The 23,179-nt window shown below is 40.9% G+C and overlaps 1 protein-coding gene across 4 annotated transcripts in view; it reads right to left on the reverse strand.

Annotated features, from left to right (window-relative positions):
• CDK6 (cyclin dependent kinase 6) overlaps positions 1-23,179 on the reverse strand; it is a 238,682-nt gene that overhangs the window by 58,763 nt on the left and 156,740 nt on the right. For all 4 annotated transcript variants that reach the window (XM_035020562.1, XM_035020564.1, XM_035020565.1 and 1 more), the window contains exon 5: positions 9,767-9,876. In XM_035020562.1, the coding sequence (XP_034876453.1) occupies positions 9,767-9,876 (110 nt within the window). The remainder of the gene's footprint in view (positions 1-9,766; positions 9,877-23,179) is intronic.

Consider the following 23,179-nt stretch of genomic DNA (forward strand, 5'->3'; position numbering starts at 1 on the left):
GAAGGGGGCAGGTGGGCACCCAGGTCAAGAGAAGTGTGTGGGTTCTAAGAGGAAAACCTTGAGGCTTTTGGAGTCAAAATTTTGGAGTCAAAAGGTAAGTCATTTTCACTAACATACAGTTACATTTTGGAGAGGAGTATGTGCTGAGGCCAGAAGAGAGGTGGGGCTTCTTTAGAAGGTCTTGAGAGCCAAGGATCCTACACCGGTTTTCATAAGTTTTTGCAAAGGGGTGACAACAGGAAGATGAACTTATGCTAAATCCATGAAGAGGCAGGAGACAGGAAAGCAGGCTGCCAGGTTACTGCTTTCGGCTGTTAAGGGCCAAACTGAGGTAATGGAAGTCGAGGTCTGAGGGATCCTGTGCAGACAGGATCCACGGGATCTTGGATATATGAGAAGGATGAGGAGGATCCCAAGTGACTTTAGGGACGCAGCTGGGTAACTGGGGGGATGTGGGTTCCATTAACAGGAAAAGAAATGGCGAGAGGAATTGATGGTTTGGGGGTCTGGTGAAGGTAGCATTTCTGTGAGATGGTCGGTGGAGCGTCAGTCCATCAGGGAACTGAAACGTGGCTCTGGGACCCATTTGCATCTGATCTAGACAGACAGTCTTCGGGAACATCTAGGTTTGGGAGAGAAAGCAGAAGAGCCGGTAACAGAGGTAAAGGCAGAGGCACCCAGCAGTGTGCTCTTCACCAACAGCAAGGGCAGGGAGGGTTTAATGGAATCAGTGGTCACAAGATTCAGATGCTGAAGACACGGAGCAAGGGGAGAATGGAGAGATGGTCCCTATCAGTTCCGAAGGCAGCAGATGGGACTGCCAGGAGGATGGTGCGGTCAGATAAGCCTGCGTTCAGAGCCTCTCCTCATCATTCACTAGCTGTGGTACTCTGTACTACTTAACCTTTTCGGGCCTCAGTTTTCTTACCTGTAAAATGGAGGACAACGGTATCCCCTGAGGTTATTCTGAGATTTAAATGAAATTATGCATTTTGAGGCACTGAATATAGCTCACAGCAAGTGCCTAGTAACTATTATCTATCATTTTTATCAATGGAAGGATTTAAGGAACAGCACATGGTGAAGAAGTGGAGGCTGTGTGTAGAGACCCTGTTCTTTTTAGAAGTTTGGCCATAAAGGGAAGGAGAAAGACTAAGGGCATGGAAAGGGGGAGTGAGGTCCTTTCTAGGATGGAGTCACAAAAGCTAGTGGACAGGGAGATTCTGAAGTGGCAAATCAGAAGGGGATGGTGGATGGGGGGCTGGGGGGGGGGGTCCAGAAGCAGTGTAGCATCAAGAACACAAGTCAAAGGACTCATCTTGTAAGGGGGGAGAATGCATCCTTCTTTGAAAAGGGAGAGAAGGGGGCGCCTGGGTGGCTCAGTCTGTTAAGGACCCAACTCTTGATTTCGGCTCAGGTCATGATCTCAGGGTCTTGAGACTTCCATCAGTAACAGTTCTTCTTACCCTGGAGTAGCTTTAAAAAAGCGACTATGCTTACACAAAAGCTCTATGTTTCAAAAAAAAAAAAAAATCACTGGTTCTCTATGTGACAGGTGATGTAATTAAGGTGGGGGAGACAGAAGGGGGAGAGGGTGGCAAAAAGAAGCCGAGAGGCTTTGGCAGAATAGTGCCCTTGGCACCAGATGGCCAAGAATATCCTAGTCCTTTTCTGAGAGGACTAGAGCATTGACAGAAAAGGGCCTGAAGAAGGAGATTTCGAGGAACAGTTCAGTGAAGAGGGGCAACTGTGGCTCAGAACAGGGATTCCAAGGGACAGAGTGGAAGGGGTTAATAGGAGTTGGGGGAACCAGAGAAGGGGGAAGCATGTTGCTCAGAACAGGGAGAAGACCATGGGGAGAAGTCACAGACCCGTAATTGTCAGTAAAAGGGAAGCGATGACTTGGGCAGTTGGAGGGAAGGACATGATGGCAGAATTGGCAGGAAGGGTCCTATAAAGACAGAATCTAGTTTGCAGAGAAGACCGCAGAACAGGCAGTCCTAGGGTGCCAGACTGGAGTGGCAGCGGGTTGGGACACTGGAGTCCCGCCGAGCTGCCCTAACAGGGAAGGGCCATGCCTGATGCTGGCTTCTCAGTATACATCATGAAAACAAATGTTTTTTCAAATTCATGTTAAAGTAAGATACATATTAAGGATAAGAGAAATCATGGGGCGCTTGGGTGGCTCAGTCAGTTAAGCATCTGCCTTCGATTGGGGTCATGATCCCAGGGTCCCAGGATCAAGCCCCACATCAGCTCCTTGCTCAGCAGGGAGCCTGCTTCTCCCTCTGCCTGCCACTCTCCCTGCTTGTGCTCTCTCTCTGACAAATAAATAAATAAAATCTTTGAAAAATTTTTCAGAAAAGAATAAGAGAAATCAACATCGATTACATTAAAAAGTACCCATTCACTCTTAGAACTACCCTCATGCATTATTCAACCAAGATCAGTTCTTTTCCTAAGTACCATCTTGGGTATTTCCTTACTCAAGAACATGCTTCTTTAAAATTCTTCCTATTTGGTTGGTTCTTTAAAGGGAAAAAAAAAAAAAAAAAAAAAAAAGGCCTAGGAAAGCATCCCAGAAGACGTAAGAAATCTCAAGGTCCTGCGCAGTGCCCTGGTTTCCATACATGTGTTCTGACCTAACCCGAGGCGACAGGTTTCCACTCACAGGCTAGGGCTTGCCTTCTGGTGCCTTCGTGTTCAGGTCAGTTAAGGACCTCATTTTACTGATGTCACTGAAGAGAGCACTCAAATAAGAGGAAACACCAACATAGTAACCAATGAGAAAACTGGCAAAGCACTCAGTGACATTTCAAAGACATTTGTTCACAGACCACTCAGCCACAAAGGACAGTTTCACTGTCAGTTTCTCAGCTACTGGGTGTTTAATTCATAGAAATCAATGACGACAAGCCTAGAGAGGCCACCATACATGGGATAATATAACCATGAAGTCTTGTTTGTTTCCTTCCAACAGGGACTGCATTTATTATATTCTTCCCGGTGGCATTTGGCATTTCTTAGCTAGGGATCAGTAGAGTTAGCAATTCAGAACTTCTAAGAATTACTATCTGCTTACCACAATCTCCATATTCAAAGAACTAGTTTTAGAATTAGGTTTTTTTTCTTTTCAAAGAATTAGCATGCTTTATTTTTTAAACGTGCATGTTCTTTTTATGAGTTTGCTATAACTTGGAAAACCCCATAACTTTCAAACCACAGACAAGAGTTCCGAGCAGGAGCACAAGATAACCTGGATAGCGAGCAACTGTGAATTTAATTTGCTATCAAGTTAAAAATCAATCTATCTCATCCATCCCTCCATCCATCCATCCTATCCCATCTCATGTCATCCTTCAACCTGACTAGTTGTCTACTGACCAAATTCATGGCAATGTTTTTTAGTATTAAACTGTAACTCAATGTGGAGTTCAGATGGACCACCCATAGGCAAAGAGCTAAAGGAGGAAGATAAAAAACTTCAATTCTTATCCATTTTGTAGCAGCCACTGAAGTCATTGGTGGCAATGATTAAACCCAGATAACAGAGACAGATAGTATTACAACTCCCTGGCAACCCTTCATATCACAGAGAATTGGTCAACCTTTCTAATATAGGAGAGACTGGAAATCAAAGCTGTTAAACGTATGGTTTGCTTCTCGACCTTTCTAAAATGTCACTGTTGCTACTCTGCAATAATGCAGAAAACATTCCAGATAAAAATATAACCTAGTAGGTAAAACAACAGCAAGGGCAGAAACATGACAGGGGAAAAAAAAAAAATCAAAGGGTACAGAGTCAGGCAGACCTGGGTTCAAATTTGGCTCTGCCATTTAAGATCTGTGTGCCCATGGACAAGTTATTTCCTCTCCTTGCAGAAGACTTTGGTTCGTCATCTGGAAACTCTGGATAATAGTCCACAGAATGTGGGTTTACTGAGATAATGCATGTGAAGGGCCTGGTCCTGGGTCTGTCACATGACAGACAAGTGTTACCTCCCTTTGTTTCTTATTTTTCTCTCCAGGTTATGGAGAAGGGCCTTACTAATACAGAAATGCTTATTCCTCAATGATTTTATATAAACAACTAGGATGTGACCTCTGAGGAAGGTTAATCCTGACTTCTGGCCTTACACTGAGAAACCTCTTTCCCTCTCCGGGAAACAGTCTTCTCATTACACCTGTTCACAGAACCCCATGCTTCTTCATAGCACTTACCCTGGCTGAGGCTAATCAACTAATCATGCATGCAATGCCTCTCTTCCCCACTAGGATTTAATTTCTCTCTCTAGAAAAGGGCCTTGCACATAGTGGCCACCCAGTAAGTTGTTTGTAGACTAAATTAAACACCGGTTACAAAGTTTCCAACATGTGACATATACTACTGGTGATATGTGAGAGAGATGATTTTAGGGGTTGAACATGGACTAAGTTTCTCAATAATTTTAATGGTTATATATTTATTTGAGTGTGCACTAGACAAATAAATAACTGGCTCATCAAATCTGTGATTTTACGTATTTTTGCTTTGGATGAGGCTAAAAAAGCAAATTGTCTAAAAATATAAAAAAGAACCAACTGGAGCTGAAGAATACAGTAACTGAAATGAAAAATACATTAGAGGGAATCAACAGCAGATTAGAGGATACAGAAGAATCGATCAGTGATCTGGACGACAAGGCAAGTGGAAATTACCCAATTGGAACAGCAAAAAGAAAAAATAATGAGGAAAAAATGAGGATAGTTTAAGGGACCTCTGGGGCACCATCAAGTATACTAACATTCATATTATGGGGATCCTAGAAGGAGAAAAGAGACAGAAAGGGACAGAAAACCTATTTGAAAAAAAAAAAAAAAAAAAGGCTAAAATCTTCCCTAACCTGGTAAAGGAAAAGACATCCAAGTCCAGGAAGCACACAGAGAGTCCCAAATAATATGAACTCAAAGAGATCCACACCAAGACATATTATATTCAAAGTATCAACAGTTAAAGAGAGAATCTTAAAAGCAACAAGTGAGAAACAACTAGTTATGAACATGGGAACCCCCATAAGACTATGAGCTGATTTTTCAGCAGAAACTTTACAGGTATATTCAAAGTGCTAAAAGGGAAAATCTGACAACCAAGAATACTCTACCCAGCAAGATTATTATTCAGAATAGAAGGAGAGATAAAGAGTTTTTCAGATAAGCAAAAGCTAAAGGAGCTTATCAACAGCAAACTGGCTTTACAAGAAATGTTAAAGAGATTTCTTTAAATGGCAAAGAAAATGGCATAACTAGAAAAGAAAATTATGAAAGAAAAAAATCTCACTGGTAAAGGTAAATTTATAGTAAAGGTAGTGGATCAACCACCTACATAGCTAGTATGAAGGTTAAAAGGCAAAAGTAGTAAAATCACCTAGAGCCATAATAATTAGTCGAGGAACACACAAAATAATATGTAAAATATAACGTCAAAAACTAAAACATGGATGGGAGGGAGTAAAAATGTAGTGCTTTTATTATTTTTTATTTATTTATTTTTAAAAGATTTAATTTATTCATTTGACAGAGAAAGACACAGCGAGAGAGGGAACACAAGCAGGGGGAGTGGGAGAGGGAGAAGCAGGCTTCCCGCCGAGCAGGGAGCCCGATGCGGGGGGCTCGATCCCAGGACCCTGGGACCATGACCTGAGCCGAAGGCAGACGCTTAACCGACTGAGCCACCCAGGCGCCCCTCTATGACAGAATTTTACAGTGATACAGGTCTACTACACCTCAAGAACAAGCTAAAGGAACAGAAAAAGAACAAAGCCTAAAGTTAGTAGGAGGAAGGTAATAATAAAGATGAGAGCAGAAATAAATGAAATACAGGCAAATCTCGGAGATATTGTGGGTTTGGTTCCAGACCACTATAATAAAGTGAGTATCAGTAAAGGAAATCAAATGAATTTTTTGGTTTCCTAGGGCATGTCAGAGTCATGTTTTTACATATGCTCTTGTCTATTAAGTGTGCAATAAATAGCACTATGTCTAAAAAAACCCCATGTATATACCTTAATTAAAAATACTTTATTGCTAAAAAACGCTAACCATCATGAGTTTTTAGTGAGTCATAATCACTGATCATAGATCACCATAACAAACATGGTAATAATGAAAAAGTTTGAAATACTGCAAGAACTACCAAAATGTGACAGAGACATGAATTCATAAGCAAATGCTGTTGGAAAAATGTTGCTGACAGACTTGCTTGAGTCAGGATCGCCACAAACCTTAATTTGTAAAAAATGCAGTATCTGCAAAGCACAATAAAATGAGGTATTCCCACAACTTTGAATGGTGACAAATAGTAGCTAGATTTAAATTGTGACTGCTTTGTAACACACATGAATGTTCAATCACTAGGTTGTACATCTGAAACTAATATAATATTGTATGTCAATTATACTTCAATTAAGAAAAGGTAAATTGTTTAGGGTAAAAAATTATGTAAGTATAGTTGTTTCAAGAATATGGCAAAAACCATGAAGGTGTTAAAAAAGATGACAACATTTGGGAAATATTGCCATAGTAACAAGTAGGAACCCAGAGTGGACACATGCCACGATTCTCTGATTTAGGGTTAGCCTAAGGTAATGAGGGAGTCTGCTTTCAGAATCTATGGCTTGTAAATTCTCAGCTGGACACTGCAATAGATGTGCCAACACGGACTCAGGAGTCAAGCTAGAATCAGGTCAAGCTGGGGGCTGGACCCCAGAACTCATCTGGCATGAGTAAGAAGCATGCACATTCAGATATCTTGGTGTTATCATAGGAAATACCAAACATGAACAGAGCAGGAACAAGGGTCAGATTCCACGGCCATATTCAAGGTCAAAGCCAAACCAGCAGGAACTACCTAGGAGACAGGGCACCCAGCCCAGGAATGATGTGTGGTAGGCCTGGATTCATTCTCCTTCAGCCATAAAGGCACATGGGCCTGGATTCTGATATTGCTTCCTCCTTCAGGCAATTAATTCTCAATTTACTACCTCTACGCAAGGCTCCGAGAGAGGGTAACTTTCTTTTGTGCACATCTAAAGAGCCAATGGGTCTCTACCCACCACCTCACTTTCTCAGCAAACTGAAGCCAGCTCTAGCTGCCATCATGAAAGGAGTCTTTCCCTGAGCCTCCAACATTGAGTCCCCCCTTCCCCGTGCTGGGGTGAGGAGAAGGGTATCCTTGTCCTCTTGGATTGGAACAGAGAATGAATTTTTCCATAGAAAAAATGTTACAAACAGAAAATAGGGTTTGATGAATTAGCACAAATAACGTTTCATATATATTCCAGGTTATATAGGATTCTGCAAGCTAGACTGGGCCACTTCAGTGGGAAAATGTTTTAATGCTATAAAGTGAAAATTCAGCTTGCAATTGTTCCATAAGTAGTGACTAGCTATCCTTAGAAATACAGCAAATTCCTTACTAGTAAATGCCTAACACTACATATTTTAAATTTTATTTTCTTTTAACATCTTTCAGGAAAATATTGGTTTTATCGTCAAGAGTGGCTGGTATTCAAGTCTTATACTATTGAAAAATAACTGACCGCTTTCCTCCCATTACAAAAGAAGGACTCAATCTTTGTATTTGAGGACAATTCTAGATATATAAATATAATTCTAAGATACATTTCTCTAATCAGCTCTCAGCTGAATGAACTTATTTATGGGATGAACTAGAATGACTGTCCTGACTTCCACCCCACTTATTTTCTGTTCTGACCATAATCCTTTATTTTTTAAAAATATTTTATTTATTTATCTGAGAGAGAGAGAGAGATCGGGAGAGAGAGCACGTGTACACCCTCGAGCAGGCTGGTGGGGGGATCAGGGGGAGAGGGATAAGCAGACTCCCAGCCAAGCGGGGAGCCAGCCGCGGGGCTTGATCTCACAACCCTGAGATCATGACCTGAGTCCAAATTAAGAGTCGGACGCTTAACTGACTGAGCCACCCAGGCACTCCTGACCATAATCCTTTAACCCAATGTTTTCTACACTTGTCTGATGAAAAGAATTACATGAGGTGCTTTTAAAAACAAGAATGCCTGGCCCCAGCCCAGTTATGAATCAGAATCTCTAAGGGAGAGGTCTGGGAGTTGCGCATTTAAAGATTGCTCATCCCTGGTGATCCTGTCATCCAACCCAGTGGTTCTTACCCTCAAGGGTGAATTAGGATCACCTCAAGGGCTTGTTCAAACACAGGCTGCTGAGCCCCAGCCCAAGAACTTCTGATCCAGTGGGCCGTGGGAGGTGGGAATTTGCATTTCTAACCAAAGTCTTTAGAGATGCTGATGTTGTTGGTCCAAGAACTACACTTCCAAACCACTTATTTAGCCTGTTTGGCAAACATTGAAGCTGAATTCAATATTACTTTTTCTCCTCCCTCCTTGGTAGAAAAACAACACTGGATTAAAACGCACAAGACTTCATTTGGACCAGTACCCCTGCTACTTTTTAGCTGCTTGATGTTAGACAAATAAATTTATCACTGCATCTCAGTTATCTTCCATGGGGAGGCATAAAAAGTAACAGAAGGGAAGAGGTTTGGTCCTGTACTTGGCACACAGTAGGCCAGCACAGAACATCTATGTACTCTGATTTCTCTGGCATGATCCCCTCCTGTGAGCTACATATTAAACAATGCTGAGTTCTAAAAATAGGTCCCAAAATTTATGACATGCACCAAACTTCATTTGGCTAAAACAAAAGAACAAACAGACAGGCAAGGAAGGAATGGCCAATCACTTCTTTTCCTTGTGAGCTACCATGTAGCTAACATTTTGAACATAACATGTGCAATAGGAATATACTCAACTTTCCAACTCATGTTTCCCATGGAAATAAAAATAGAAAACAAGGAGTTAATAGATTATGAAGAGGTTCTCTGCTTAATTTTGATTTGCTGAATTTAGTACCCAGGTATGGATTATTTTCTGGGCAGATCTTTATTATACTGTTTGGCTATTTCTTGTGACCTGAAAATCAAACAAATGAATCACAGACTCTCAGAGTCAGAGGTCCCCGGAGGTCACGCCGCCCACCCACGCATTCTTATTAATGCCACAGAAAACACCTCCAATGTGTGGTGGTCCAGTTTCTTCTTGGACACCCAATGAGAATGCACTATTTTCACGAACCCCAATCTTCTCTTCAGATAACTGTCTAATATTAGATTTTCCCACGTCTGAGCAAAAAACCTTTACTTCTGTCATTTCTATATCCCTGGTCCTTGTTTTGCTCTCTGTCGTGCCTGAATATGCCTAATCTCTCCTCATGCTGACAGCATTTACAGCATCCTGAAGCAGGGCTGACATCTTCCTTGCCTTGTCCTTTTCAGTCTGAATATTCTGGGTAAACAACTATCCTCACCATCCAAATGTCCATACATGTAATAGCCCTGGTCCTTCTCCTGTGCACAAGGTCCACCTTGAGGATATTTCTAGGTCCTATCATCACCAACAAAAATAAGTTGTAAGAACAATGGCATGTTTCTTTCCAAACAGAGTTTCCAAGAGCTGGAAGTTAGAGTCCCACAGAACTACACTAATCAGGACTGAGAAAGCGTTTCCAGGACAGGCTTGGGCGTGGTAGCCCGAAGCAGGTGGATCTGGATATCTATATATCTATATATCATGACCTTACTTGCAAGAGAAATGCTACGCTGCCACTTAAATTATCGAAGACCCAAAAAGTCTCTTTCTAAGGAAGACAGAGTGAAACAAAAGGCATGTCTTACTTTCTACGAAACATTTCTGCAAATATGCAGCCAACACTCCAGAGGTCCACAGGGGTGGCGTAGCTGGACTGAAGCAAGACTTCTGGAGCTCTGTACCACAGCGTGACGACCTGCAATGGCAAACGGATCGGACTGTTACTGAGGAAGATGGCTGGTTGCTTAAACTTCTCATCTCAGCCGGTTTAATGCCAGTTCAGAAAGAGTGCCTGGCATCATACGGGGACACTGAGACAGAAGCAGTAAGTAACTCAGATTCATCACTGACGGGCCAGGAAATGACATCATCCCCACAACCTGGGTTCCCACCTCAGACTCTAGATTCTTACGAGGAGGGTAAAATAACTGAGTTTCAGAAAGCAAAGCAAAGACTTAAAAAAAACATGGATCTTAACACTATTATTTTTTTTCTGAAGGGGCTTTAAAAAAAAACCAATACATGGAAAACAAGTGTTGGCAAGGATTCCAGCTCAGTTCCTACGTCAGCATTATTGGGAAATTACAAGAGGATTCCAGTGGTTGCTGGATGTTGACCTTGAAGTATAAAGAGCACCCAGAACAAGTCAAAACTACTCGTATCATGAGACTGTGGAGAATCAAAATAAAGCCCCCAATGCCACTCTTTTCAGAAAACAAATAAGAAACCAAGAACTTAACTTTTTTTTTTTTTTAAAGATTTTGTTTATTTATTTATTTGACAGAGAGAGAGAGAAACAGCATGAGAGGGGAGAAGATCAGAGGGAGAAGCAGGCTCCCCACTGAGCCGGGAGCCCGATGTGGGACTCCATCCCAGGACTCCGGGATCATGACCTGAGCCGAAGGCAGTCGCTTAACCAACTGAGCCACCCAGGTGCCCCAGAAACCAAGAACTTAAGAGAGAATGTATAACTCAATTGTTTATACTATGTGTAAAAAAAGTCATCCAGAGGATAGGATTCCCCAATAGGAAGAACCTCACTTAACACAAGAGCAGTGTGTGGTAACAGATGAAACAAACACCACCATTAACTATTTCTGCAACGCTGAGAGGCCAGGAAACAGACCAGTATAGAGGGGTTCAAGTGCTTCTCTTTTGGGGGGGAGCAGAGATTCTATGGATGCCTGAAATAAAGGAATATTCTTTACTGTCAGATAAGGAATTCAATACATAAATCTACATAAGCATTTTATATTATTCAGGTTCCTTTTATCCTTACTTATTGTTTTGTCTAATTGCACTTTTGTTGACATCTATCTAAATTTCCTACAATTCTCCTTTATGTATTTTGATGCTGTAGTACTTGGTGCATTCAGATCGCAGGCGCAATTCTCCAGAACATGATTGCCATCTACTTCCTTCCTTGTAGACGCACGCTGCTCTTCCCAGCAAGAGATGGAGTCTGGGGCACCTGGGTGGCTCAGTCGGTTAAGTGTTAAGATTCTTGGTTTCAGCTCAGATCATGATCTCGTGGTCGTGAGACTGAGCCCCAAGTCAGGCTCTGTGCTCAGCGTGGAGTCTGCTTCTCCCTCTGATTCTCTCCTCCTTTCCCTCCCGCTCTCTCTCTCAAATAAATAAATTTTAAAAATCATAAAAAAGAAAGAGACAGAGTTTAAGTCACATTCCATTGTGACTTAAATTGGTCTAAGTGAGTCGGTCGACTAAACTAACAGAATGTATCTGAACTACCAAAACTAGGTTGGAAGAAGCCTAGTAGTCTGGGCCTTTTTTTTTTTTAAAGATTTTATTTTTAAGTAATCTCTACACCCAACGTGGGGCTTGAACTCACAACCCCGAGATCAAAAGTCAGTCACAAACGCCACTGACTGAGCCAGCCAGGCATCCAGTAGTCTGGGCCTTTTTGAATGCTTGCTTTTGAGATGCTTCCTCTGGAGTCCAAATGCCATACAGTGAGAAGCCCACGAAGATGTTCCAGAGGACAGCCCCAGCTGAATTCTCAGATGAAAGTGATGCGAATGAGCCATCTTGGACATTCAAGTTGGACCGATCTGCCAGATGACTGTGGCCCGCCCCTGCCAATGTCCTAGGGAGCAGAACTGCCCAGCTGAGTCCAGTCAACTCACAGGATTGTAAGTGATAATAAAATGATTTTTGTTTTAAGTTTTGGGGGAAATTATACAGTAATATCTTACTGAAACAAGATTCTTGACTGGTTCCTCCTCCTCATCTCGTTTAATAGGTTTTGTTTTGAATTCACACAAGAGGTCAAATTTTGTGTAAGGGATATCTGGTTGATATCTAATGGAGGAATGGTAGTGACGTAACAGAAATTTAAAAAAAAGAAGCAAACAAAAACCAAATAGTGTTACTCAGTTATCACTGGCTCCGATATATCTTTCCAGCAGCATATCCCATAGTATCTCCATAACCCTTACAGACTTGTCACATACTAGACCATAGCACAGTATCCACTCTGTGCATCAGAATCATCCATGGGGATTTTAGAAAAATATGTGTCTAGGGGCGCCTGGGTGGCTCAGTAGGTTGAGCGACTGACTTTTGGTTTTCGCTCAGATCATGATCTCAGGACTGTGAGATCAAGCCCCGCGGCTGGCTCCCCGCTCAGTAGGGAGCCTGCTTGAGATTCTCTCCCTCTCCCTGCTCTCTCTCTCTCTCTCTCAAATAAATAAATAAATAAATCTTAAAAAAAGAAAACAACCCAAAAAACAACGTGTCTTGGCCTTATCTCTCCCTCACTAAATTAGATCTCCATGGTGGGAGGCCTGGAGTGCTTCTTTCACTTTTTATTTCTTCTCTCTCTCTCTTTTTTTTTTAACAAAGTTTTCAAGTAACACTAACCCTTGGCTAGGTCTGAGCACCACTCAATTATATAAACATACCTTCTAGCAGCTCCTGCCTCCATGCCTTAGTTGGCACTGTTCTAGTCTGGGAAGCTCTTCCTTCTCCTCTCCACGTGTGGAAATCCTACTTACCCTACAAAAGGCTGGCTCTGATGTCGTCACCTCCCTGAACCCACTGCCCCCTGAAAGTCATACCTTGTAACATAGTTCATAATATGGTTCATTCTGGGAGGCACGGACCCGATTCTATCCAAGGTTACGTCTGTAAATACCCATCACAATACTGCTCATGTAACAACTGGGGCTTAACAAACACCAAACTGACAATTTTAAGGCAATTATTGCCAGAAGATAACCAGGCAAAATTCAATTATCAGTCATTCCCCCGAAAGAAGGTACTTACTACATTTGCTAAGAAGAGCATCCAGTTCTGGGCTCTAGTTTTCACTTGCACAATTTATTTCTGCTTTATTAATATTTCTAGCTGGGGGAACATTTCCCTGCTTCTCTGATATACTGCAAAAAAAGGGGTAGGTGTAAACGGTCCGTAAAGTTCCGCTCAGTGGTTTATAGACATACACAGCATACGGGCACACACCCATCTTCTCACCAACATTTGAAATAAAGCCTAGCATCATAGGTGATGAAAATTTTAATCTGACTATTGCACTGTCTTAAGCTGTCCTAAAGAGGCTGTGATTTCTGACTGATTACCCATCCTAAAACACTTTAGTAGGACTGTTATCATTTTTAATACTTTAATCAGTGTACCTACTATGATCATCAAACAAATGTTTAGGGAATTAAAATAATAATATAATAACTCTATTGATAAGTTTAGGAAGTTCCTTTCAAAAATCAGTTACCACTCAAAATGGGTAATTAGTTTTTATCAAATATTTTAAAAATATCTATTAATAATGACCGTATGATCATTCTCCTTCATTCTATGAATGGTATATTAATTACATTAGTAGATATGCTAATACTGTATAATCCTTGCCTTTTTGGAATAAATCATTCCTAATCTCAATGTATTATTCTTTTAATATTGGTGTATTACTCTTTTATTTTTATTATCATTTTTTAAAGATTTATTTATTCATTTGACACACAGAGAGAGACAACGAGAGAGGGAACACAAGCAGGGGGAGTGGGAGAGGGAGAAGCAGGCTTCCCGCTGGGCAGGGAGCCCGACGCGGGCCTCGATCCCAGGACCCTGGCATCATGACCTGAGCCGAAGGCAGACGCTTAAGCAACTGAGCCACCCAGGTGCACGGGTATATTACTCTTTTAATAGACCCTTGGATTCAATTTCTAATACTTAGAGTATTAATTTATATTCCTAAGTCAGTCTGACCTACTGTTTTATTTTTTGTGTTAATTTTTCATGTTTTGATATTAGAAATATGGAAGGATCCCATCCTTCTCTATATTCTGGAATATTAGAAACAACATCAAAATAATCAGTCTCTTAAAAGGACTCACTCATAAAACCATCTGGGTCTGGATTTTCATCTTAGCGACAGAAAATGTACTTCAAAGCAAGACAACTGGCCATCCATATGGAAGGAAGGAAGTTTGATCCCTACTTTACACCATGTATAAGAAGAAATTGTATATTCACAAAAAATCTAAGCATATGAAGTCGAGCTAAAAAAACATATTAGAAGAAAATGGAAGAGGACCTTGGGATATGGAGGCCTTTTTCAGCATGAAGGGAAATCTAGAAACTTGAGATGAAAAGATGAACAGATCCAGCTATTTCAGACTGCAATTCTCTTTGGCAAACACTATAAAATAAAGGCAAAGACAAGTAACAACCTGGGATAAAACATCTAAAACAAATGACATAAACAAAACAACAGAAAAATGGATAAAGAGTATAAAAAGATAGTTCACAAGAAGAAACACACTATTAAAGATACTTCATCTCATTAAAAGAAAGCAAGGAATGAAGGAAGAAAGTCATCAAAATAAAGCGGTATCATTTTTGCCTGGTTAGCAGAAATGAACAGAATGACACTATTCCCGGTTGGCCATGGTATGGGGAAACTGTTTCAAACCATAAATTGGCACAACCTCTTTAGAGGACAGTCTGACAGTATTTTTAAGATGAATAGTGACCATGTCGCCGAACCAGAGTTCCACTTGCAGGAATTTATCTGAAATATTCAGTCTAGTATACAAAGAGGTATTCACAAGGATGTTTACCCCACAATAATTTCCAATAGGGAAATATTATTCAGCCATCAAGTCATCAAAAAGGACGAGCTACTTCTCATTCCCGCTCATTTGTGCTCCCATAGAAAGATATCTATGATATACTGTTAAGTGAATGAAGATGTTTTGGAACAGTGGGAAATACATTCTAATTTTGATTAACAGATTATGTGTGGGTGTAATACAATAATCAAACATGCATACAGAAATGTCTGCCAGGACTCTCTACACAGACACGAAGCTTTCAATGAATAGTTGCCAGAGATACGTGGTAGAGCAGGAGGTGAAATGTGGAAAGGAAAAGGGGCTCGAGGATGATTTCAGGGCACGAGATCAGTCAGTTGCTGTCAGTAAGCACATTTTATAGCTGAGAAAACTGAATTTCAGAGGGGCTGAGTCATTTGGCCAGAAACACTGAGCTGAGATATGAGGGAGCTGGGATTTTCACCAGGACCCTCTGCTTTTCAACTCTGTGCTCCTTCCTCAACATCCAACACAAGACCTTCAGCTCGGCATTCCAAACATCCACAAATCAACAGGCAAGCATGCAGGTTGTAAATAGATAACCAAGAGGAAAATATTTTAAATTTACATGGAGCTATCTTACTGGGAACTTTAAAAGAGTTTACAGTTCCAGATCTCAAAAACTCGGCTATCCTTTGGGGTTAAATGATTTCCTTAAAAAAAAAAAAAAAAAAAAAAAAGGTTAAGAAAAAGGTTTCCAAAATTTAGTTCTGAACAATACCAGTGCTCTGAATGGTAGGACATCTATTCGTCAAATTCCCATTTAATAATTACAATTAAAAAAAAAGATTTATAAATCTCTTGGGTAGCCCTAAGATTTTTGGTTGGTCTATGTGGAAGTCATTTTAACAGTGAGAGAAATCAGATTTATTAATTAGGTGTGTGGCTTATCCTCTATTTGAACTATTAGCATTTGACTACAGAGACACCTTTTTGGTTTTTTAATCTTGTGGAATTCAACATGCTTGAATTCCAAAAGGAAGTATGAATTGTACAAGACTTACCTTTCTAGTTAATTATCTAAAAAAATAAAGCCAACAATGTCCAAGGCCTTTATTTAAAAATAACAAATTACTACTTTTTGCAATAGATACAAATCTAATAGTTGTTCCTTAGTTTATGTAATATCATCTCATACGTCAGCAGTGTCCCCAGTTTTAATTTGCTAATATATGTGGCGGTTCCACATTCTCTGATCCAGAGTCCTTCAGTCCTCACTTTACATCACTGTAATTTAAAATATCTCCAATGATGACAATTTCTGTAATTTCATGGGATTTAAAATATGTAAGTTACAAGTTTTTGAGAACAAATTGTAACAATTTTTCCTGACGGTAAAATATAAATCCTGTTTGCTTGGGAATTATTACACTTCCGTGCCTCTACCACTTTCTTATGGAAGACTGCCCAACTTAAAACCAGTTTGTCACACGTAAGCAGATTTGATTTTTACTTCAAAGCTTTTTAAGGAATGGACAAAACAAAAAAATGTTTCAAGGTTTTAGTGCATCAAGTAAGGAATGTTCTCAACAATGGAATCAATTCTGCCCAAAAGTTCTCTATGTTTAATAATTCTAAACATTCTTAAAAACAAAATGTCACAGTGAGTTTAAATTTAAAAACATGTAGAGAGAATCAATGAACGCAATGTATAAAGATCAACATTTAGAAATCTATGACAAAGGTAGCCTCTTTGATACATGGTAACAATGCAGTTGTCTACAAGCAGAGACAACAATAGGAACTATGGACAGAGTTTAGTGGTTGGAGCCAGCTGGAACCAAAGCAAATACTATGTTTATTACAATCATCACATGTATTAACAGCCTCTAGAGGTGCTGAATGGATTTGGCAACAGGAGGGGGAACGGAAGACAGGGGAGAAGGGGACTTCAAGGATATTTACCCAAGTGGATGTATCTGTTTAAACTGCTTTGATCTCTATTCACAATTTTTTGAACCAGTCCAATAACAGTATAAGATAAAGTAGAGCCAAAGCCAACTCTGACTCAAAATGTATCAGAGTAAACCACTCTTACTTAATATTCGATTTAACAGTCTTTTATTCATGTTCTTTTCACCAAGATCCTAAAAATACTTTGTAGATGTTATCCGAAGCATCCTTATTATACGGCTACATGCATGAAGAATAGAAAAGCATGTCACGAACACTGTGCGGGTCCATCTTCCTTTTGCCTCTCCGATGATCCCTGCCCTGGGTGGTGGGGGTGGGTCTGTACCCACCCACATGCCTCCAGCTTCTTACTGGGTTTGGCCAATGGGAAGCCTAGGCAGGAGTTCAGGGAGAGGCAGAAGAGCGAGGCAGTCTTGAACTCCCTGATTTCCTTGTTGTCTAGAGCTGGCTGTGCGGCCATTGCAAAATCTCTGTCCGTCCTGGGCACTACCTGATTCCAGGAACTGCTCCCCCTCTTCCCGTCAAGCTTGGGAATGGTAAAAGCTTGGCTGCAACTGAGACCCAAATTCCAGCACCATCCACTGCACTTCCCTAAGCCCCCTTTGTAAATCTTGTGTCTGTACACAAAACTTCCTTGAATTATTTTGAGTGTGCACTGGAACCCACTTCCCGGTGGAACCTTGACTAATACATTCAGTTTGCAGATGAAGTAATGAGCATGGATGGCAAATTCTTGTCTAAGCCTCATTTTTCTCTCTGTCAATGAGGGCATTTAGACTAGATCTGTAAGGTGACTTCTCTTAGCATTTGAAGAGTCCCTACATGATGTGGCAATGGTCATGAAGCTTTAACAAGGTATATACTGTATAGAGCCAAGAACTCTTTGGACATCCTTGCCTGTCCTTTGGGTTAGTAATTATTTGGGGGGGGGGGATATCAGTGCAGTGATAGTCTCTTTGGGGTCTGCTTCAACATCACATCTCAAATGCAAACATAGATAAGGATTTCTGAGGAATATGGATACAAGGCCAAAGTGAAGGCCTTCTGAACTATGCTCTAAGCCGTTTATTTGCTTCAAATCAATATAAAACTCTCTGGTATGTATGCTTTTTCATTCCAGAAGACTACTATGGTTGTACAAAGTGAAAATCAAAATTAGTGGCAATTTCACTGACTTTTCATAAACTTTGGTCTCAAAGTTCAGTTCTTTAAAGTTATACATTTAAATTAATATCATAATCAGAATTTTAATTCTGCCAAGCCAGTTCAATGGAAACTATTAAGAATTAAGTACCAGTAACAGTTAACATACAAAGTACTTTTCAGCAAATAATAATGGAGTCATCTCAAATAGACTCATTTATAATCTAAGGGCCAGAACAAGATGTTTTGATAGATGAGATGACAAAAAATGGCCAAGGTCTACACAAAAAAGAGATTCTCAGCACCGAGCACTGTACCAGTAACGATTTTGGCCTCTGCTCTGATGCATCCATTATCAGGAGCAAGGCTGTCTGTTCTTCCCAGGACCTAGAATTGTCCCGGCTCACAAATGGAGCTGCTGGTTCCCATCTAGATGTGCTGATTTCCAACCACTTGGCCATTGCTTCTGTGGTTCTCTCTGTGGGATATTCTTTCCCTGAGTCTCTGCAGGTCTGAATCCTCACCTATCACTTCTTCCACGAAGCCTTTCCTGCTTTCCCATCTGGAAATGATCGCTGTCGCCTGAACTTCCACCACATTTCTTTATTTTATTTTTTAATTTTTTAAAAAAGATTTTATTTTTAGACACAGAAAGAGAGGGAAGGAGCATGTGCACACACAAGGAGGAAGGGGCGGAGGGAGAGGGAGAGAGAGAATCTCAAGCAGACTCTTTGCTGAGTGCGGAGCCTGAGGTGGGGCTCCATCCCACGACCCTGAGATCACGACCTGAGCCGAAATCAAGAGTCAGACGCTTAACTGACTGAGCCACCCAGGTGCCCCAACTTCCCTGCATTTCTATAGTACTTGAACCTTCTATTTTCCACTATAGTCATTCGACTTATCAGTCAGGTGTATGATCAGTGTCATGCCTGAAAGGTGCTCAGTAATTATCTGATGACTGGATACATGAATGAAGCACAGGGAACTGTGCTCTCATTTAGCTAATGTTTCAACAGATCAACCTAAAAAAGGCTTTACTCCAGACATCAAGCCTTAAAGGTCCAAGTGAGCTTCACTTCGATTCATCATGTGAGTGCCCACTGTCAGTCCTGGACAGGGGGTCACACATTAGGAAAGCAGCAAGTCAAATGAGTTGGCTGAAAAACAATGGGAGTGGGGAATGGGCTGTAGCGATTTAAATGAGGAATTCGAGGGTCCTGTTCTAGAGTCCCTCCCACTCCTTAGAGTCTCTTCCCCCATCAGTCCCTTAATATAATTCTTTTCTTGAAGGCTAAGATCCTCAGGCAGTTACTCTTCTTCCGTGATGTACAACCTCTGGGGAGTGTCATACGTGGATGCCCTCCAGGACCACACTGTAGCCAGAACTCTGCAGACCCACAGATCCAACTGTCTCCTGCACATCACCATGGAGTACTCGCAGAGGTATTTCAATTTCAAAATGTATGCATTATCTTTCCCCTGAAACTTGCTTCTCCTCTTAAAATTCCCTCTCTCTCTATAAGCAAAATTGCCACCTACCCAGGTTCCCCACTCATCTCCACTATCCATGAGGCTACCAGATCCTGACAGTTCCATTGTGCACACCTGTGTCCTCTCCTGATGGCCACATCAACTTCCTCTGGGCTCTTCTCCTACCAGTTGGCCTCCTTCTACTCTGTCCTCTCTATTGCATCCGAAGCTGTGCTCACCATACTTCTGCTTAAAAGCCATCCATTCTCCAGAGCTTTTAGGGTCCAGTTCAAGTCCAGTTTACGCACAATGCCCTTATGATCTGGCTCTTGCCCTCTCTGGTTTAATCGCCTGTTCCTCCTTCACATGAATGCTTTCCTCAACCTACTCAGAGGCTTTATGGTGTTCAATATGCATGCTGTGTCATGCCTCATGGCCTTGCCATATGCTGAGACCTTTCTCTGGAATGTCTTCTCACAATACCATTCTTAATTCTTGTGAACCTTGCCCCACCTAGTCCTTCCTTAGTGACACGTAATTCCAGCACTTATCACACTGTATCCCATTCATTGTGTACTTACTGCCTACTAGACCCAAAGCCATTTGAGGGTAGAGACCATTTCTAAGTGCACTTTCCACCCATGGCAGCTCCCAGAGCACTGCATATAGTAGACACAAAATAAATGCATATTCCAACAAATGTATGGGTGGCCAGAACATAGCAGAATGGAGGATTACAGGATTCGGAGGTTAGGCTTCTATTACAGCATAAATTTACAAACCATGGTCATGTCCCCATACCTACCCCAGGTATTCTGAGGGTCCACCAACACCAACTTCAGTCAACACATGACTTTTTAATAAAGTTGGAGACCATTTCAGTTTTGTAAAATGAAGTCTCAAAATGCCTAAAGGGCCCATGTTTCCCTTCAGGCTGTATTGTTTAAATTTCATCTTGAACTTATGAAACTTAAAATAGTTACCACTTGCTAAATGTCTATTACGTTTCGAGTAACAAACTGACTCTCTTTTTCGAAGTACAGTATAGTGTAGTTTTGATTTTGACACGAAACAATCACACACTTGATCTCTCTCTGCCTTCACCATAGAAACCAAGCAAATATTTGTAGACATTCCTTCAACCTTCACAGATAAGTAGAAATGAAATTATTCTGAGCACAGGATATGGCAGGCTGTGGAGCTCATCGTTTCCTTTTGAACGTTGTTTTAACTCATGAAAATCTATATGCTCTGGGAGTCAACTTAATCACTCAGATTTGTAAGAGAATTTAAAACCTGACTTCTTATCATGAAAACAAATGTCTCTGAAGTCCATGCCTCCTTTGTAAACTTACTGAATGAGCACTGGGAAAGTTATACAGTCAGTGCGAGTCACCAGGGAAATCGAAAAGCATGGTTTTAAAATCTAAGTTCAGCCTCAAACATTCCCCAACATCTTAAAATTCAGTGGGCACTGCCTTCCTTAAATGAGAAGGCTTTGGAGATCCTTAACAGGAAGGAGCTAAAAAAGGTAAAGGTTCATTCTTCAGTTCTCCCTGCCCCCATTGTCTCAGCTGCACATCTCCACGCTCACAAAGCTGCACATCCCACGTGCTCACAAAGATGCATGCAGGAAAAGAAAACCAGCCATGCAGTTTCCACCTGATCTGGGCCACCAGAAAAGAACTACCAAGGATTCTCGAGCTCCCACTATATTTTGCACTTTCAGCTATTAAAGGCAAGAATGAAAGAAAATATGCTTCTGAAGATGAGGTTGGTCTCATGCTGTGCATTTAGTAAGATTCCAACTGCAAACAAAAAAGAAGAAGGACGTGACCGAGAGAAGCACTTAGCTTGCAGCATTAGGAACAGGGTAGTGAGACAGAAGGAAGTTATTTTCTGACAAGAACTGTTAAATGGCAGATGGATGACTGTGGGATTTGTGATCCTTCCTCCAAAACCTTTTTATTTTCATCCTATCTGGGGGCAAAGAAGTGGGCTAGGGAAGGAGGGGAAGAATACATTGATGGGGTACAGAAGAGGTAAAGTACTGTGCTGGACTGACTTCCTCTCTAGCCTTATACAATCTTCAGTTTAATGGTATGAGGTGAGTACCAATGAATCTATCTTTAAAGATAAGGAAGTTGAGACTCAAAGAAGTGAAGTAACTTGTCCAGGACTAATCAGCTAATAAATGGTAGAACAAGGATTTGAAGTAGGGCTTATCTGACTCAGGTTGGCTCTCACAGAGCAGACTGAATGACCTCCGGTCTTTTTCTTGTTTGTCTTAAGCCAAATTCTAAAATTCTAAAAGTCTGTATTTACAGAACAATCATTTCCATAGGAATGTAGGTTTAACAGAAAGGCTGACAAGAATAAAAGAAAATCGTCTTTCTAGAACGATGGCGTCCCAAAGGATTTCACCAACACGGCCATCACTTGAGGCATCGAGGTCATGGATGTGCAAATGGCTAGGGCCTGGGTGCAGGGCAGAGAAAGTCTCCCTACCCACATGCTCCGCACAGGGACCTGGGTCTGACACCGTGTGTACAGTTTTGTTTCTGCTGACAAAAGTTTCACACCTGTCCTTTCAGAACATTCCTTCCCTTGAGACCACAACAACGTCCTTCCTCCCAAACTTGTTCTTCTTTTGTATTCCCTATCTCTGCCAATGACGGCACCATCTAACCAGTTCCCCAAGTCAGGCTCTTCCTCAAACTCACCCCTCATCCATCTATATGCAGATTCAGTGTGAAGAGGGTGCTTTCTTGTCTACAAGAGAGCAAAATGTACATTTGACTAGAGTTGTGGAAACAGGACAATGGAAAATAACATTTGGAGAACCTCCTCACTTTCATCACCCATTTTAAAACGCTGTCCCCAAGTTAAAGGAAAAATTCACATCACTGGGCACAAGAAATTTTCAGGTTTGAAGACTCCGTGCTATTGTATGGATGTGACGACATCACTTTAGATTTTACGATCTGATTTCAAAGTTACTAAAAACAAGAAAAGTCACATGCAAACAGCGTCCTAGCTCTTGATTTTCCTCCTTTCTTTTATAAATTTTATTCTTTTAATCTTTTGTTAATTTACATAATTTCCCCCTCCTTTCTTTAATAAAACACTTCTCTACACTCCTAGGACTTTTAATATCTTTATATCTTCTCTGAACTGAGGGGAAGGAAAGGATCACTTTAAAAGAATGCAGTTCTGTTAATTAAATAGGTAATTATAAAACATATAAATTCATTTGCTCTTGATGAGCTGCAATGCTTGTCTTAAAATTGTCTGTTTCTAGGAAGAACCACACTAATACCAAGGACTTTACAGAGTATTTCTAGGTACATCCGCTATTAGGAGAAATACATGTGTGAATGTAAAAACCAGCGGAAGGCTTCTCACCTAGGCTCAGGGCTCATGCTGCACATGTGTTCAGGGCAGTGCGGTTGCTGCATGCAAACATTACTTGAAAGGAAAAGTAACCCTCCAGTTTGAGTAAAACTTGGCTTTTACCTCAGAACTAATTCAAAGAAATACTACTTTTCCACTTACAAACATTTCAAAGAATGTTGCTGCTTTCTAGAAATCTGTGGCAGGTAGCTTCTTTTATCCTTGAAACTGCTAGGACTTTGAACTGGCCTAAGAAGTGATTACAATGATATCTAAGAAAACACGTAGATTATACAACATATTTTAATGAGTCTTTAGTAACTGAAAAGTAGTCTTTTTTTTTTTTTAAGATTTTATTTATTTATTTGAGAGAGAGAGAATGAGAGAGAGCGAGTACATGAGAGGGGGGAGGGTCAGAGGGAGAAGCAGACTCCCCGCTGAGCAGGGAGC

Source organism: Mirounga leonina, unplaced genomic scaffold (genome assembly GCF_011800145.1).
Source record: "Mirounga leonina isolate KUSES-001 unplaced genomic scaffold, KU_Mleo_1.0 Mir_174, whole genome shotgun sequence".
NCBI classification, from domain to species: Eukaryota; Metazoa; Chordata; class Mammalia; order Carnivora; family Phocidae; genus Mirounga; species Mirounga leonina.